Genomic DNA, 15635 nt, shown 5'->3' with positions numbered 1-15635 from the left:
GCGGATTCTTTTCCAAGGCTTTCTCTGCTCCCGAACGTAATTATGCTGTTGGAGATAGAGAACTCCTGGCCATAAAGATGGCTCTTGAAGAATGGCGCCATCTCCTCGAGGGTGCCCTCCATCTGTTCATCATTTTCACGGATCACAAGAACTTAGTCTACCTCCAATCCGCCCAGAGGCTCAACCCTCGTCAAGCCAGATGGTCACTGCTTTTCGAAAGATTTGACTTCGAACTCCACTTCCGACCCTGGGAGAAGAACATCAAGGCGGATGCTCTTTCACGGTCATTCCTGTCTGTCGACAAGGAGGAGGGTCCAATCCATCTTATCGATCCCACCAAGATCCTTTCCGTGGCTACATTAAGCCTGGTCTCCCCACCATCTGGTAAGACCTTTGTTCGAAGTGGAGACAGATTAAAGGTTCTTCGCTGGAGTCATTCATCTAAATTCTCCGGACATGTCGGAGTAAAGAAGACTCTCTCATTTGTCTCCCGCCATTACTGGTGGCCTTCGCTTTGCAAGGATGTGCAAGATTTCGTCGCCTCCTGTCCGTCTTGTGCCCGGAACAAGGTTCCTCGACATTCTCCTGTAGGACTCCTGCATCCGTTACCAGTACCAACCAACCCGTGGACTCATATCGCCATGGATTTCATCACTGACTTGCCTCCCTCTTCTAGATGCACGGTGATATTGGTGGTCGTAGATCGGTTTTCCAAAATGGCTCATTTCGTCGCTCTGCCTGGTTTGCCTACTGCCTTGGAGTTAGCGAAGATCTTTCTGCTTCACGTTTTTCGCCTCCATGGTTTTCCCCAGCATATTGTCTCGGATCGTGGAGTCCAGTTTACTTCCCGTTTTTGGCGAGCTCTCTGCGGATTACTTCAGATAACGTTGTATTTCTCCTCTGCCTATCACCCTCAGTCTAATGGACAAGTCGAAAGAGTCAACCAGGTGCTAACATCTTACCTTCGGCATTTTTCCAACGCTCGTCAGGACGACTGGGCCTCCCTTCTTCCTTGGGCGGAGTTCGCCTACAACAATCACCCAAGTGAGGCTTCCTCCAAATCTCCCTTTTTTGTGGTTTTTGGTCAACACCCCGGCATTCCACTTCCCGTATTCCCCACCTTGGGTGTGCCGGCAGCGGATTCCTTGTCTGTGGACTTCTTTCAGATTTGGAGGGAGACCAAAGTGGCTCTTGAGAATGCCAGTCTCAGAATGAAGCGGTATGCCGACAAGAGACGGCTAGATGCTCCCCGTATCGTCCCGGGGATAAGGTTTGGTTAGCTTCTCGATATATTAGGTTAAAAATTCCCTCCTACAAGTTAGGTCCTCGTTACATTGGTCCCTTTGAGGTCTTGAGTCGCATCAACGACGTGGCCTACAAATTGAGGCTACCTGCCTCTCTAAAGATTCCCAACACTTTCCATGTATCTCTTCTTAAACCAGCGGTGTTCAACCACTTCCATGCTGCTACTTCCCTAGTCTCCCAGTCTTGTAGCTCAGAGAACACCTTTGAGGTACAGGATATTTTGGCTAGGAAGACTGTTAAAGGAAAGACTCTGTTTTTGATTGATTGGAAGGGTTTCGGCCCCGAGGAGAGATCTTGGGAACCTCAGGAGAATATTAATGCTCCCCGCATTATGAGACGGTTTCTTTCCAATATTAGGAGCGAGGGGCGTAAAGGAGGGGGTACTGTCATGACTTCCGGCTCTGCCTTCTCTCCTGCGCGCTCTGGCCAGCGCGCTCCTGCTTCCCGGCGCGCTCCCGCGCCTGGTCTCCGGCTCCCTCGGCGTCTGGCACTCAGCGCGCAGCCTCCTGGGTAGTCTGACGCGCTGGTCCCGCCTCCAAGATGGCGGCGCCCACCGCTATTTATGTTCAGCGTCTCCTCAGGTAAGACGCCTGGTTATTGCATGCGGTGACGCCTGTCTTGTTCGGCGTTCACTGTGTTCTCAGGCCCCTTCTCTTCAGCTCTGTCTGCGCTGCCCGTACTACCCTTGTGCTCTCCGTCCTGTCCTCTGTTCTCCGCCGCTACACTTTGCTCCCCGTGCTTCCTGGGTCTTCCTGCCTCGCTACTCTATCTGTGCCACCTGCTCCCTCTCTCCTCACCCACCTGCCGTGTGTCTTCCCTCTAAACCTGTGTACTTCATTATACCTCTTTCATTTGCAGTTTCCAGTCCTGGTCTTCCCTCCTGGCTCTCCAGTCCTGTGTATCGTTAGGTCTCCATGTGTCTCAGTGCTCTACCCATCCGGTACCCCTGTGCCGCCTCTCCGGTATACTATCCCTGTCGCCCCTTTGTTCCGGCTGTCACGGTTCTATCTCCTGGGGGCCTGGCCCTAACGCTCCCTGTATAGGGGGTGGTCTTCACCTGGGCACTCACCCTTGGGGGCTCTGGAGCCGTGACCCAGAGGGTCCACTCTCAGGTATGTCTGTCTTTCCCCTTTTGCGCTAGTAACATCGCAACAATTGTCCTGCTGGAAGACTCATGACCTAGGATGCAAACTCAACTTTCTGACACCAAGCACTACACTGTGACCCAAAATCCTTTGGTAATCTTCACATTTCATGATGCCTTGCATACAGTCAAGGCACCCAGTGCCAGAGGCAGCAAAATAACCCCAAAATATCTTCAAACCTCCACCATATTTGACTGTGAGTACTATGTTCTTTTATTTGTAGGCCTCATTCCATTTACAGTAAACAGTAGAATGATATGCTTTACCAAAAAGCTCCATCTTGGTCTCACCTGTCCATAAGACTCTTGCTAGCCCTCTAAAAATAATGTGGGCCGCCTGCTGGCCCTCCAAGTTTCAAACTTTGCAGTATTAATACAAAAAATAAAATTTGCCCACCTCAGATGGATAAAATATATTGCAGTAGCAACATATGGCTATGCTGACCCTCCAAAAATGCTTATTGAGGCCTGGCTGCTGCCCCTCTAAAACTGTTGGGTGAGAGCCAGCTGATGACCCTCTGACAATAGTGAGGGCCACCTGCTTGCCCTTTGACAATAGTGATGGCCACCTGATGTCCCTCTACAAATAGTGATGGCTGCTTGATGGCCCTGTACCAATAGTGATGGCCGCCCGATGATTCTCTACAAATAATGATGGCTTCCTGATGGTCCTCTATGAATAGTGAAGGCCACCTGATGGCCCTCTACAGATAAATAAAAAAGAAAAAATAGAATGGCACTAAGAAACAGTCTACTTACTGGTGGAGTGGGTGGACTCTGAGTCAGCGACACATTGCAGGGTGGTGAAGATGCTTGCTTGAAGAAGCACACATGAGGCAATCCCAAAAAAATAAGAAAAAACTTTACAAGTTTACTGCATCATAAAAACCTAAGTCCTTTATTTTAGAAAAATATACATGGACAAGGTTTGTGAGGGCAGGACAAGTGCAGGCACGCAGACAAGAGACAAGACCCGTGGAAGCATGTTAAAAGCAAAACGACTGTAGTCCTGTCTCTTGTCTGCATGCCTGCACTTGTCCTGCCCTCACAAACCTTGTCCATGTATACTTTTCTAAAATAAAGGACTTAGGTTTTTATGATACGGTAAACGGAGTGTGCTGCTTTTTTTCTTATTTTTTGGACTCCCTCTACAGATAATAATGGCCACCTGATGGGCCTCTACAGACAGTGATGGCCCCCTGATGGCCATTTACAGATAGTGATGGCCACCTAAAAAAAACTTTGTGACTTTCAGAGTCACTTATTTATTTTGCCTTATATAAAAGTCATTATCCTGGAAAGAATGTTTCTTAACATGTTTTCCAGTAAGATACATTTTACCTTTTGTTTTGTATGCTTTATTGTCAGCCCGTAAAAGTGGCGTAATACTCTGACACCATTGTTCCCAGTAGCAAGCTGGGATTCAGAGATGCTTCCAGGGTTCTTGTCCATGCAGTTCTCATTCCATTTCTTTGCTATTTCCATCAATTTGAGCAATTTTTAGACCTCGGGGGAGAAGGGCACCGGAAACATGCTTGAGTTTCCCATTGAATTACATTATACTCATTACTCAGGTCAAGTATTACAATTTGTTCTACTCGAGTAACGAGCATCCAAGCATTTTAGTGCTCGCTCATTACTACTCATAACTACTCTATATGTAGTAGATAACACAGGATCCACCATTCAGAATAGATGATGTCACAACTCACCTCCTTGTGTACAATGACTAATAACACCTCTATATACACTTGATAACACAGGATCCATCATTTACAATAGGTGATGTCACGGCTCACCTTCTCCTCCTGTACAATGACTGATAACTCAGGATTGTAGAAAAGCTCCTACAGTGTGAAGCTATGGTAGCAGTTTATGAGTGTCATTTATCCTGACGGGTTCCTTTAAGGTATGGCTGCACAAAAAATAAGCAGGTAAAACCGTCTCCTGTCTGTCTTGGGTCTAGCACATTTTGTAGCGCAGTGTTCTCCGGCCTGTGGCCATCATGTTTTTAATGGAGCTTGTAATTTTGTAACCAATTTTTAAGATTGAGATCCACAGGTTGGAGGCTGCTGCCTTGGAGAAGTTTTACAGTATCACTTCCATAAGAAGTATAAATGTATTTCTAAGTGTTGTACGCCCTCAGCTCCATTGGTGTAATGGCCGTCATCGTGCTGACATTTAGCGCAATTGTTCTTTTTTTCTTTTAGACCACTTAAATACACCTGGGAGCGCAAAAATGGTGAACTGCCAACAACAGCAGTTACCGATCACAATAGCCTGGTATTCCAAAACCTCAACAAAAGTGACAGCGGCACCTACATGTGCAAGGTATCAAACCTCCTGGGTTACTACACAGCGGAATACAATCTGGACGTCAACGGTAAGAGCACGATGTGTAACACTGGTTTATCTTTACGGGTAGATACCCATGCATGGCTCAGGGTTTTCTTTTTTTTGCTTTGCTTTTGTTAGCCATTATCTCCAGTGGAAGTCAGAATTTTGCATACACATTTAATCCTCATCCACCTTCCGAATCTTAGGCCTTTTCTGATCACTACTGTAGACTAAAGGGGGTTTTACACATAGCGATATCGCTAGCAATATCGCTAAAACGTCACTGGTTTTGTGACGTTATAGCGATATTGCTAGCGATATCGCTATGTGTGATACTTACCTCCGACCAGCTCCCCCGCTGTCCATCGCTGATCGCGCGAGAATGTCCGGCTCCATTTCTCGTCGGCCGCTTCCTGCTGGGCTTCCTGCTGTGAGAGACGAGCGACGCTGGACGCGGGCAGGAGGATATCAGGATCGCTGTGTGTGAAAGGTGAGTATCGTCCGCTGCGTCGCTGCTGCATCGCTGTGAGATCTTTCTGTGTGAAAGCTCACTAGCGATCATTTAGCGATGCACCAGCGATCCTGACCTGGTCGGATCGCTGGTCGGATCACTGGTGCATCACTAAATGTAAAAGGGCCTTAAGAATGTGAAATGTCATAATACGAGTAGAGACTATGATTTATTTCTGTTTTTATTTCCTCCATCACACTTCAGAAGCCTACTGACACATGGTTAGTATTTGATAGCGTTGTTGTCACGAGGTGACTGTCCTATCAAGACAGTAACCCCCTGGCAGCAGCCCTCACATGACTGATCCCAGCTGACTACTTCTCTGGACGGCCAGTCTATGACCAGGTTGTTTTTTCATCCAAGGGAGTCCTAAAACGATGGGTGTTGGCATTCCACCCAAGACGTAGCACGATAGAGACTCCTCATGATGAGTCCCTATATGCAGGTGTATATCATCCAGGCCTTGGGTCACCCTCCCCTGGCTGAGTCAGTGGCCTGGATGCTTACGGGTTTTGCTAGCACCCTGCACCTCAGGCCATAGGTCTGGACAAATTGAGCATCCACCACATTGACACCTGCTGTACTGTCCACAAGCACCAGTATACCCTCAGTTATCCTGCCAACCACCACTTCAGCAGACTAAAGTACACTAAGGGGAAAAAATGGAGGAAAAATACTCTGCCTGGTTGCCTCCCTCCACACGACCAGGGGGACGCGGCTTCTTAGCTGGTACTGGTATTTTGGCGCGAGCGGGGCAGATACCGATGAAATGACCAGTCTGCCCACAGTAAAAATATGCCCCCACACCACGGCGAACCGCAGGCAACCCCATTTGGGATCCAATTCCTCCCACCTGCATGGGTTTGTCTGCCTGCCCCGGTATGTCCTCCTCCTTAGCAAGGACAACAGGGGGCAGATTTGGTGTATGCCTCTCCCAGAGGCATCTATCCACCCAGATAGCAAGGGACTGGACGGCCTCCAACGACCTGGGGGCGGCATACTGCACCAGAGTATCCTGCAACCTTGGGGACAGACCCTGCAAAAAATGACTCCTAAGGGCAGGGCCATTCCACCGCATGTCAGTGGCCCACCTCCTGAACTCTGAGCAGTACTCCTGAGCCGGCCAGCCCCCCTGCTTGTTCTTACGGAGTTGAAATTCCACCAGGGAGACGTCATCAGGATCTCCATGCACCAGCGCCAAAGCCGCGAAAAACTCATCCACTGAACGTAGAGATGGTGAATCGGCTAGCAGGGAGAAGGCCCAGGATTGGGGATCACCCTTAAGAAGGGATATGATGATTCCCACCTGTTGTCCCCACTCCCTGTTGAACGAGGGCAGAGCCTGAAGTACAACTTGCAGGCCTCCTGAAAAACCAAAAATGTATCTCTCATTCCAGAAAACCTGTCAGGGAGAGATATCTTGGGTTTTGGTTGAGCCTGTTCCTGAGCCAAGGCCCAGAACGCCATAAACTGCTGCAGCTGCTGCAACACCTCACCACGCAGCTCCTTAATCTCAGTGGTGAGAGTCTGGAGCAGTTGGGCAAAGGCCTGCATTTGGGCCATGGCCCACCAGATACAAAAAATGTGTAGGTTGGTGATAATGTCACGAAGTGACTGTCCTAGCGTGAGACAACCCACAAATAGGTCGGTCATTAAACGACACAGCATAAAAAAAAAAACACCAGGAAACCCCAGAAACACAATAACAGCCGTAGGCCCTGTCGATAGAGAATGGGGGAATGGACACCTTCTGCACTCACCTAAGGAAGTGCCCTGATCTCCCTTTCATTCCTATACGGGTTTTTTCACCCCATCGCCGACCAGGATACCTAAACCCTCACTTACCATGCTCCTATCCCTAACTAGGGAAATGGCAAGTGAGAACACTGGTCCCACTGCTGCACAACACAAGTTAAGGTAAGACAGACACCAAAAAGGGACAGGGTAATAAAATTACAAAACTTAGCTTTCTCTGCTGCGATGCACCGCACAGCAGAATAAAGCACCAGATCACAGTATTCAGCTGAAGCACCACTGCACCAGAAAGTTCTAGTCTCCAGCTCGGTTGGTCTCCAAAAGGACCTGTATAACCAACAGAGTCAGCTGATGCATCAGGTGACCTTTTAAGGATGGTGGGAGTGGTCACCACCCACATCAGCAGAACTAGCAGCAATGCAGTTACACCAGAAGGCCAGCGGGGAGGGGGGAAGCTGACATTAACCCCCGATGGAAGGAAAGGATAAATGTTTTAATCTGCCACAGATCCACAAATGGATCGTGACAGTTGCCTTTACGCCGTTTACCCTGGGTCCCGCTTTTGGGCAGCCTTGAACAAGCCTCTCACAAAAAGTAGCTGGAGTTTTGGCTGTTTCCTTCTTGTGTTACTGTGTCCGGTCTGTAGGTCTCATTGCTATCACACTTTAGTTCTGTCCATAAATTTTTAAGCTCAGTGCTTTGTGATGACTTCTCCATTTCTTTCTCATTACTGGTGTCATTTAGCCATCCTGGCAAGACTTTGGAAGTCATTTGAGACCAAATTTTAACTTACCAACTGATGACTTGAGATTTTTTTTCCTCAATAGGCCATCTGTTTATTTAAATCCACCAGTTCTTTCACAGACTTGCACCTCCACAATATGATTCTTCACTTTTAGGATGTCTTTCCTTTGCTTGCAATCCTCCATTTTGGTCACCATGGCCATTTTTGTTTCACCCAACAAGAGCAATAAGATCTTTGTCCCTATGTGCAGTTGTAAACTGTTTTGGAGCTTCTTCCTTGTTGAGCTGTCTTTCAGGTTGTGTCGAAAAAAGATGTGTTTTACTGTTGAGACAGATACAGTACATATATGCGCATTTACTTTCAGCTTCTTCAGAAGGTCATTTGCTGTCTTTCTTGGATTGTTTAGCTTCTTCATGTTTCCCTTCTAAGAGAAAGAAAGCATCTACTTCCTGAACAGTAAATAGATAAGATGGTACTCGCGCTATGAACAGTATGATAACCATGTGGTCTCCTGGTGTTCAGTACATTCTACTCTGGAAGACACAACGCATCCATTCCTGTACTGTATGGTGGCTGCATGGTCCTTGAAGCTTAGTATGCTAATCTCCATCTCCTTCTTGAACAGTGTGATGGAAGTGTGGTTCAAAAATGTCTAATATGGTCATCTCCAGCAGGCAGACTGTGTCTCCTTCCTGTATGGTGGAAGTATGGGTCTACAGTGTTTAGTACGTTTACATCCAGGAGAAAGGGAACACCTGAACTGTATGGTGGTTGCATGCTCCTATGGTGTTTAGTATGTTCATCTCCAGAAGACTGAACTCATCTCCTTCCTGAACACAGAGATGATGGAACTGTTGGTCTAAAGTGTTTACTACGTTAATCTCCAGGACACAGAATGCGTCTCCTTTCTGAGCTGTATGGTGGCTGTGTGCCCCCATGGTTTTAGTACATTCACCTCCATGAGATAGAATATGTTTTCTTCCTGAACACTATGATGGAAGTGTGGTCCAAAGGAGTTTAATACATCTATCTCCAGTAGACAAAATGTATCTCCCTCCTAAGCTATATGGTGGCTGCGAGGCCCAATGGTATTTAGTACATTCATCTTCAAGAGACACAATGCATTTTCTTCCTCTATGGTGGCTGCAGGTCTTGTGGTGTGTAGTACTTTAAGCTCAGTGGGACTCATACTTGAATGGTATGATGGAAATGTGGCCCCATGGTGTTTAGTTTACTCATCTCCACAAATTTGTTTCTGCTGGGTTGATCGATTTGTTTTGATGTTCACATGATGTCAAGCCAAGTATCAAATACAACTTGAAGGTTGTTCTTAAAATATTGCCACATGTGCACCTTTAATTTTTCCACATGTACAACTTAGGAGATTCTAAAACCAATTGTTTTTTGGATTTTTCCAAGCAACTTAAAGGCACAGTCAACTTTCCAAAGTAATGAATTTCAGTGTTGTCGTATTAGATGGCTGCATTGTCCAACAAAGACATTCTTTCTAAATATAGGGAGAAATAAACATGACTGACCCCTTGTTTCCAAGAAACATATGTAGCTGAAATAATAAGCAAGCACACTGGGCCAAGCTTACAAGGGAGAAACGTCAGTAGGCCTAACAAGCATTTGACTGAGACTTATTTCTCCTGTACGGCCACTTTAAGATGATCCATAAAAGCTTTTGTGCCACTTCTAGGTCAAACAGAGTGATGAAGGTTTGTGATACCAGTTGGAGATTCTTTTGAGGATATCTAACATAACGAAGATCATTATTTTCACATAAACAACATGATTCTTACCAGATCAATCATCCATGACAAACCTTTGATATTTTACAACGGTATTTTCAAACCAGTCTTCTTCATGACCCAATGAACTTTTATTTTTTAAAGACGTCACCACATTAGTTATGGGATTGTTATGAGGATCTTCCAAAAGGGGAGACGTTTTTAGGAGAATTTTTCAGCTGTGGACAAGTTGGGAATGACCATGGAATCACAACATAGATGTTCCTGCAATATTTCACCAGCTGTCTCCAGTCATTCAAACCCTTACGATTTTAATCAACAATCATCTGTTTAATCTTGCATTTCTATTCAGATCCTACATGAAAAGAGCATTTAGACCTTAGATTTAGCGTTCAAAAAAAATAAAGGCTAAGCCTCTGTTATTCTCTCAGGCGCCAACGAGGGGGAGAAAAATTAAAATAAGAATAAAACAGGACAGGATAAAATCCGTGTAGCGACAGATTCCAGACAATCGCTTAATCCCTGGTTACTTTCTGCATCAGAGTCTTATCGTAGGTACAAGGTCGGACCTTCTTGGTTATGCAATGCTCTATTCCCAGTCTGTCTTTTATCTCCTGGCCAGCTTCCGCTTTCTATTTATCTCTCCCTCCTCCTCCTCCTCTCAGTGTCCTTCCTCCCGTTACTGATTTCCATCAGCTTTGTTCCATTGTCTCAGAAAAATTATTAAGATTCGATACCCAAGTAAAACAAAAAACAAGACTCTAGTTAGCAGGACGAACCCTCAAGAAATAGATGCTCCTCTCCACTCTCCCCTCCTTCTCAATTCCCGATTGACAACCAAATCCAAAAAATCAGCGTTTTGTAAAATACATTTTTCAGTCATTTGTATCCTGCACCAGGATGAAGCCAGTTCTAATTTCTCCTGATCCATTTAATTCTAATGTTGCCTGGTAATTATCATTCTTTCTCATTATCTCTTTTTAAACTAATTATACTGCCATCGTTAGCCAAACAAAGCTTCAAAAGATAGGGAGTCTGAATGAGCAATCTCCCTGAATATTCATAAGTTTACAAACAGTCTTATCATACGAGGTTACATAAAGATCAGGAAGAAATATTTCTGCAAAGTGTTAGAGCTCTGATAGAGACATTAAACATCAGCTTATTAAATAATTATTTAATTGCACGTGTTAATTAACAGTGAATATGTCAAGCTCGTGCTCCATATTTGACTCCAGGAATATCTGGTGATTATCATGTTAATCTATTCGATAATGTAATGTTGCTATACACAAGCGATTTACAATTTTTGAGACCTTTTCTGTGGCCACGATGGCTTTGAATAAAATAAGTTGTGATTAAACTAGTTTTTTTCCTTTCAGATCACACTTAAGATTCACCTAATAGCGACTCTTCCAAATTAGCTAAGAGTTGGCGCAATTAAATTACTTTGAATGGAACGACCAACTATCTTAGGCGTATGGTGCCACTCAGTCTTTCCGCTATGGATGACAACTGGAGAAATGATGGATTCTAAATTCTGGTTTTCAACATCCAAAACTTTTTGTAGAGCTATTCATGGAAGCTCATTCACCAGCTCAATGGTGAATGGTGGTGGACCGATAGCTCCTTTTGGTCCCAAAGGTGATCATACACTTTCAACAGAAAACTGCTATGAAAATACCCAAAGTTGGTGAAACACATACGATAAAATGGAATGAAGTATTGTTCTCCCTCAACCTCAAAATATTTTAATGGTGAAAAAAACAAATATGTTGCTTTTAGACATCCAGCAGAGTCATATATAAATGTGATTGTCTCTACTAAGTGACACCTTTTCTTTGGGCATATGGTCATCATAGCAGATGGATCCTCAACTTAGTTAACCCCCTTTTTGAATGTGAGAGCTAGGAACATTCATAGGCACTTGCTCTAGCTAACTTGTCGCATGTATGCCAATAAAAAGAGATGATCAAATATAGCAAAATTAGTTTCTGTAAGGGTAGCACTGTCTGTGAAAGACTTGTGGCTCTTAAAGGGGCTTTCATGGAGAGAACTTGCACTAGTCAATCCATCTAGTAAATTCCAAAGGAAACCCTTGCCTTCACCCTTTTACACCTGTACAGGGATCTGGACTTATGCAGGGCCCCCAAATTATGTCCACAGAAAGGCTGATGGAGTGGGCTGACAACAAATGGTCAGAAAAAAGCCAAATCAGAAGGATAAAGGCATTATAAAATAGAGAGGCCATCTGGTAGTCAAAAACACAGGTCGAGGTCAAGGACACAGGTAGAGCTGAGAATCTAGAGTGAACCTGAGTATGTGTAACTTGTAACTGGCAACTGGAAGTAGGGAGCTAATAGTGAGTAGCCCTGCACAAGGCTCAGAGCAGGGAGCAGCCTATATAGGGCAACGCATGTCTTTGACATCAGTATGCGCACCCTCACTTGACCACATGGTCTTCAGAAACGGGAGAACTGAAGAGAGCTACTCAGTGCACATAGGAACTAAACGTTGGCACAAAGAGTCCCTATGAGTGTATATGTCAGGTGGCTATAATTTTGCTTTTTAATAACTTTTTGGCTCTCAAAAGAATTCATCAAAACGTTGGCCAAACTCTTAAGAGGATCCAGCAAAATGACTTGGCTGCAATGTTGCTGAATCATGCAAATTGAATCCCAAATTTTTTAATTTGCTAGAGTAACATTTTTTGCAGAATGTTTAACAAACATGATTTGTTCCAACTCAACTAACTCAACTTCATCCATAGATTATCCACGTAAATGGTTAAAAGAATGTGAAATCACCCTCTCTGTACAGCAGCTGTAGACCTCCTGGTGTTACATTCTTATCCCTAATAGGATCGGGGCTGTCCAGAAGTAAAGCCCAGCCACCATTTCAAATGGCTACACAGAGGGAACAAAAGACTGCTGTGAGCTGTATAGCAAATTGAGATAAGCTTGCAAGTGTCCCTATAAACCATATTAAACAAAATTACAAAAAGAGAAACATAATGGCAAAAAAATTACAGCCATTACGAGGAAATAATAAGATTGCCTGAGTTTTGCAATATATCACAAATGTTCATATAATTGTGTTTTTGTTAAAAAAATAAAGCAGTGGCATGAATTCCTTTCACACAAGATGTAGCACAGGAGTCTGCTCACCGCCGCTCGCACACGTATTGTCATTTGTTTATCAATGCTCGTAAAGATAAATCCATTTTACATCTCGAGCAGTAAGTGCCGTGGAAATTTATATGTTTTAATACTTTTTGGAGAACTGCAGAACAATGTAGGAAATAACACATTGAAAGAACCTTACGTACAATAGGATGTCTACTAAATACGTTAAATACGTATGTGAAAACTTTTGGTACAAAATTACAGGCGGGTTTTTTGACGTCTGATAAAATAATGACTAAAGAGAAGGCTCATCCTAAGCCATGTCAGAAGATGTCATCTCTGGAATATTGTGTCCTATGAACCCATCTACTTTAAAAACGAAGGAGCCACGGAGTTAATCCAAGATATACTTTATTCCTTTTCTTCTCCAGATCTTCAGGCAGCCCCATTGCAATAAGAGATTCCTACAGACAGGCCTAAAAATCAGAAGATCTTAGTCCAAAAGAAAAGGTAGAATGACTCTGAAAGAAGGCCAGGCAATTGGTTAAAGTCCAAGCCAAGAATGACTCCTGTTCGACAGACAATTCAACTGTTTCATTCTAGTAATTGGTAGAGTCACCCGGCACATATCTCGAATAACGATATCTTGCCTTTTGTGAGTAACTAGGAAATTAGGAAAAAAGTCCCCTATATTTTCTGGTTGGTGGACATCCTGTCTATTTTTGAATTTGTCCATTTCTGTGAGTGCATAACGCTTTACCATAGAAAGGACATACATTTTTGCTTTTCTCTTCCTTAAACGGGTGGTGACAATGACTGCAGCCTCTCCCCCTGATGACGCTTCATTTCAGGGATGGTCAGGGGCTGTGATAGTGACCGCAGCCTCTGCCCCTGATGACACTTCGTATCAGTTAGGGGACCGGGGATGTGACAGTGACCACAGCCTCTCCCCCATGATGACGCTTCATTGTAGGGAGGGTCATGGGCTGTGACAGTGACCACAGTCTCTGCCCTGATGACGCTTCGTTGTAGAGAGGGTCATGGGCTGTGACAGTGACCCCAGTCTCTGCCCCTCATGACGCTTCATTTTAGGGAGGGGCCGGGGCTGTGACAGTGATCGCAGGCTCTCCCCATGATGACACGTTGTTTCAGGCTGTAAGAGGGTCAGGGCCTAGACCTGTAGAAAGGTATATTTTCTGTGTTCCTGACATGTCTGTGTGCAGTATGTATGTCATGTGTATCTGTGTTTATGGCTATAGGGTGTTATAGAGACACAATAGGTAATGTAGTATTAGAAAAGGGGCACTAGATGGGGGCACTGAGCACAACCAGATGGGAGCCTTTAGAAGGGTTAACTAGAGGGACATGAGAGGAGTGGCTAGCCAGGAGCAAAAGGAGAGAGATTTCCTGTTGACAGGCAGAGCAGAGGAGAGTTATGCCGGGGGGTAGCCATTCTAAGGAGAAGTGTGAAGAGAGTGCCTACAGCAGCAGCCAGTGAGTAGTGTCACTGGAGGGACTTTACCTAAAGACTGGGAGCTAAAGGGCTAGGGAGGCTAATAGGAGAGTCTCTGAAATCAAGTCAGCCAGACAAGGAGCTAAAGTGACAGCGAAGCCAGTCTGTGGAAACCAGCCCGTGTCTGGAAGTGATCAAGCCAAGGAGGTCAGTGAGTAAGCCCCTGTGGAAGTGACAGCGAGAGTACGGGAGCTGTACCACGTCATCAAGTGAGCTACAAGCCTAGTACATGTACAGGAACAACAGTGCCATAAAGGGGTGAGCTATAACGGAGTAGACAGGTACCTTTGTGGGCTGAAATAGGTTGCAGGAGGAAGGGTTGAAGTGCCGTGTTCACCGTGTTCTGTGTTGCGTGCTCGGTTGCTTGTGTGGTCCACTCGTGTGTAACAGAAGAAGAAATAGTGTGCAGCTGTAGAAGACCATGTTCTGTTGGTATCGTGTAAAGAGTCATGAAGGCGTTTGGGATGTGCTGTACCCTGAGGAGAATAAAGTTGAACTGTTTTAAGTTGTTTCCAGCCTCTTTTTATAGTTATTTGAGTCTCAAAGGTGATCAGAATACTGGAGATGGAACAGCCTCCAGCACAGTGAGTTGTTATGATTGGGTCACCGAGGAGGAAAGCAAGACCACTCTAAGCCACAGAAAGCCAGACAGGTTGCTAACTAAGCGGATTGCAGACCCCTGATCCTATCCACACAACTAGCAGTAGCCGTGGAGCGTACCTACGATGATTCTAGAAGCCTCAACACAGCCGGAGAACTAAATAAGCCTAGAGCAAGAAAGGGGAAATCTAAACTGCCCCAGAGCAGACCCCAAAGGAATAGATAGCCCCCAAACATATATTGTCGGTGAGACAAGATGAGAACACAAACGCAGGTAGGAAAATAGACTGAGCAAACGATGGGGCCCACACTAACTAGACAGGACAGGAAAGGAAAGACACTGTCTGCAATCACGCAAAAAACCCTGCAAAAAATGCCCAACACGTCTGATAGAAAAATACTGAAGTCACTAGACTTCGCCCACTATATCAGCACTCTGGTATATTCTGAAAGCAGAGCAAAAAGAGGCCAATCTAATAAGGGACAAAAACAAACTGGCACAAACAGTAACATAAGGATGGAAATTCAGCACAGCCCCAGCCGGGGCTGGCTGACCACACAAAACTGAAATAGACAAAACCAAATCAAATGTGAACAGTAGGAAAAGAACAGTTAGCTTGAGCATGCAGGGACTGAGCTGGAAACTAAGACCTCAGGAGGCAGGAAAAATCACCAGCAGGGATAGAGGGAGTCGGCTGTCTCAAATCTAGTCAGAAACTCAAGCTCTCCAGTCATCCTCCTCATTATCAGGTGGCAGGCCTCTGTTAATTAGATCAGCTCCACTACCTCCAGTAACCACCAGAGGGAGCCCGGGAAGAGAACTCGCGAGCCCTTTATCAATATAAC

General features: G+C 45.1%; 1 protein-coding gene across 2 annotated transcripts in view; it reads left to right on the top strand.

Moving 5' to 3' along the window:
- The window catches only part of CADM3 (cell adhesion molecule 3), a 456473-nt gene that overhangs the window by 429160 nt on the left and 11678 nt on the right, over nucleotides 1–15635 (top strand). For both annotated transcript variants that reach the window (XM_073567238.1, XM_073567239.1), the window contains exon 7: nucleotides 4660–4832. In XM_073567238.1, coding sequence (XP_073423339.1) covers nucleotides 4660–4832 — 173 coding nt within the window. The remainder of the gene's footprint in view (nucleotides 1–4659; nucleotides 4833–15635) is intronic.

The sequence above is a fragment of the Dendrobates tinctorius genome, unplaced genomic scaffold, assembly GCF_039654945.1.
Source record: "Dendrobates tinctorius isolate UK_male_01 unplaced genomic scaffold, ASM3965494v1 ptg000019l, whole genome shotgun sequence".
In the NCBI taxonomy this organism is placed as follows: domain Eukaryota; kingdom Metazoa; phylum Chordata; class Amphibia; order Anura; family Dendrobatidae; genus Dendrobates; species Dendrobates tinctorius.
The sequence above is the reverse complement of the archived record's forward strand: the minus strand, read 5'-3'. Positions and strand labels throughout refer to the sequence as shown.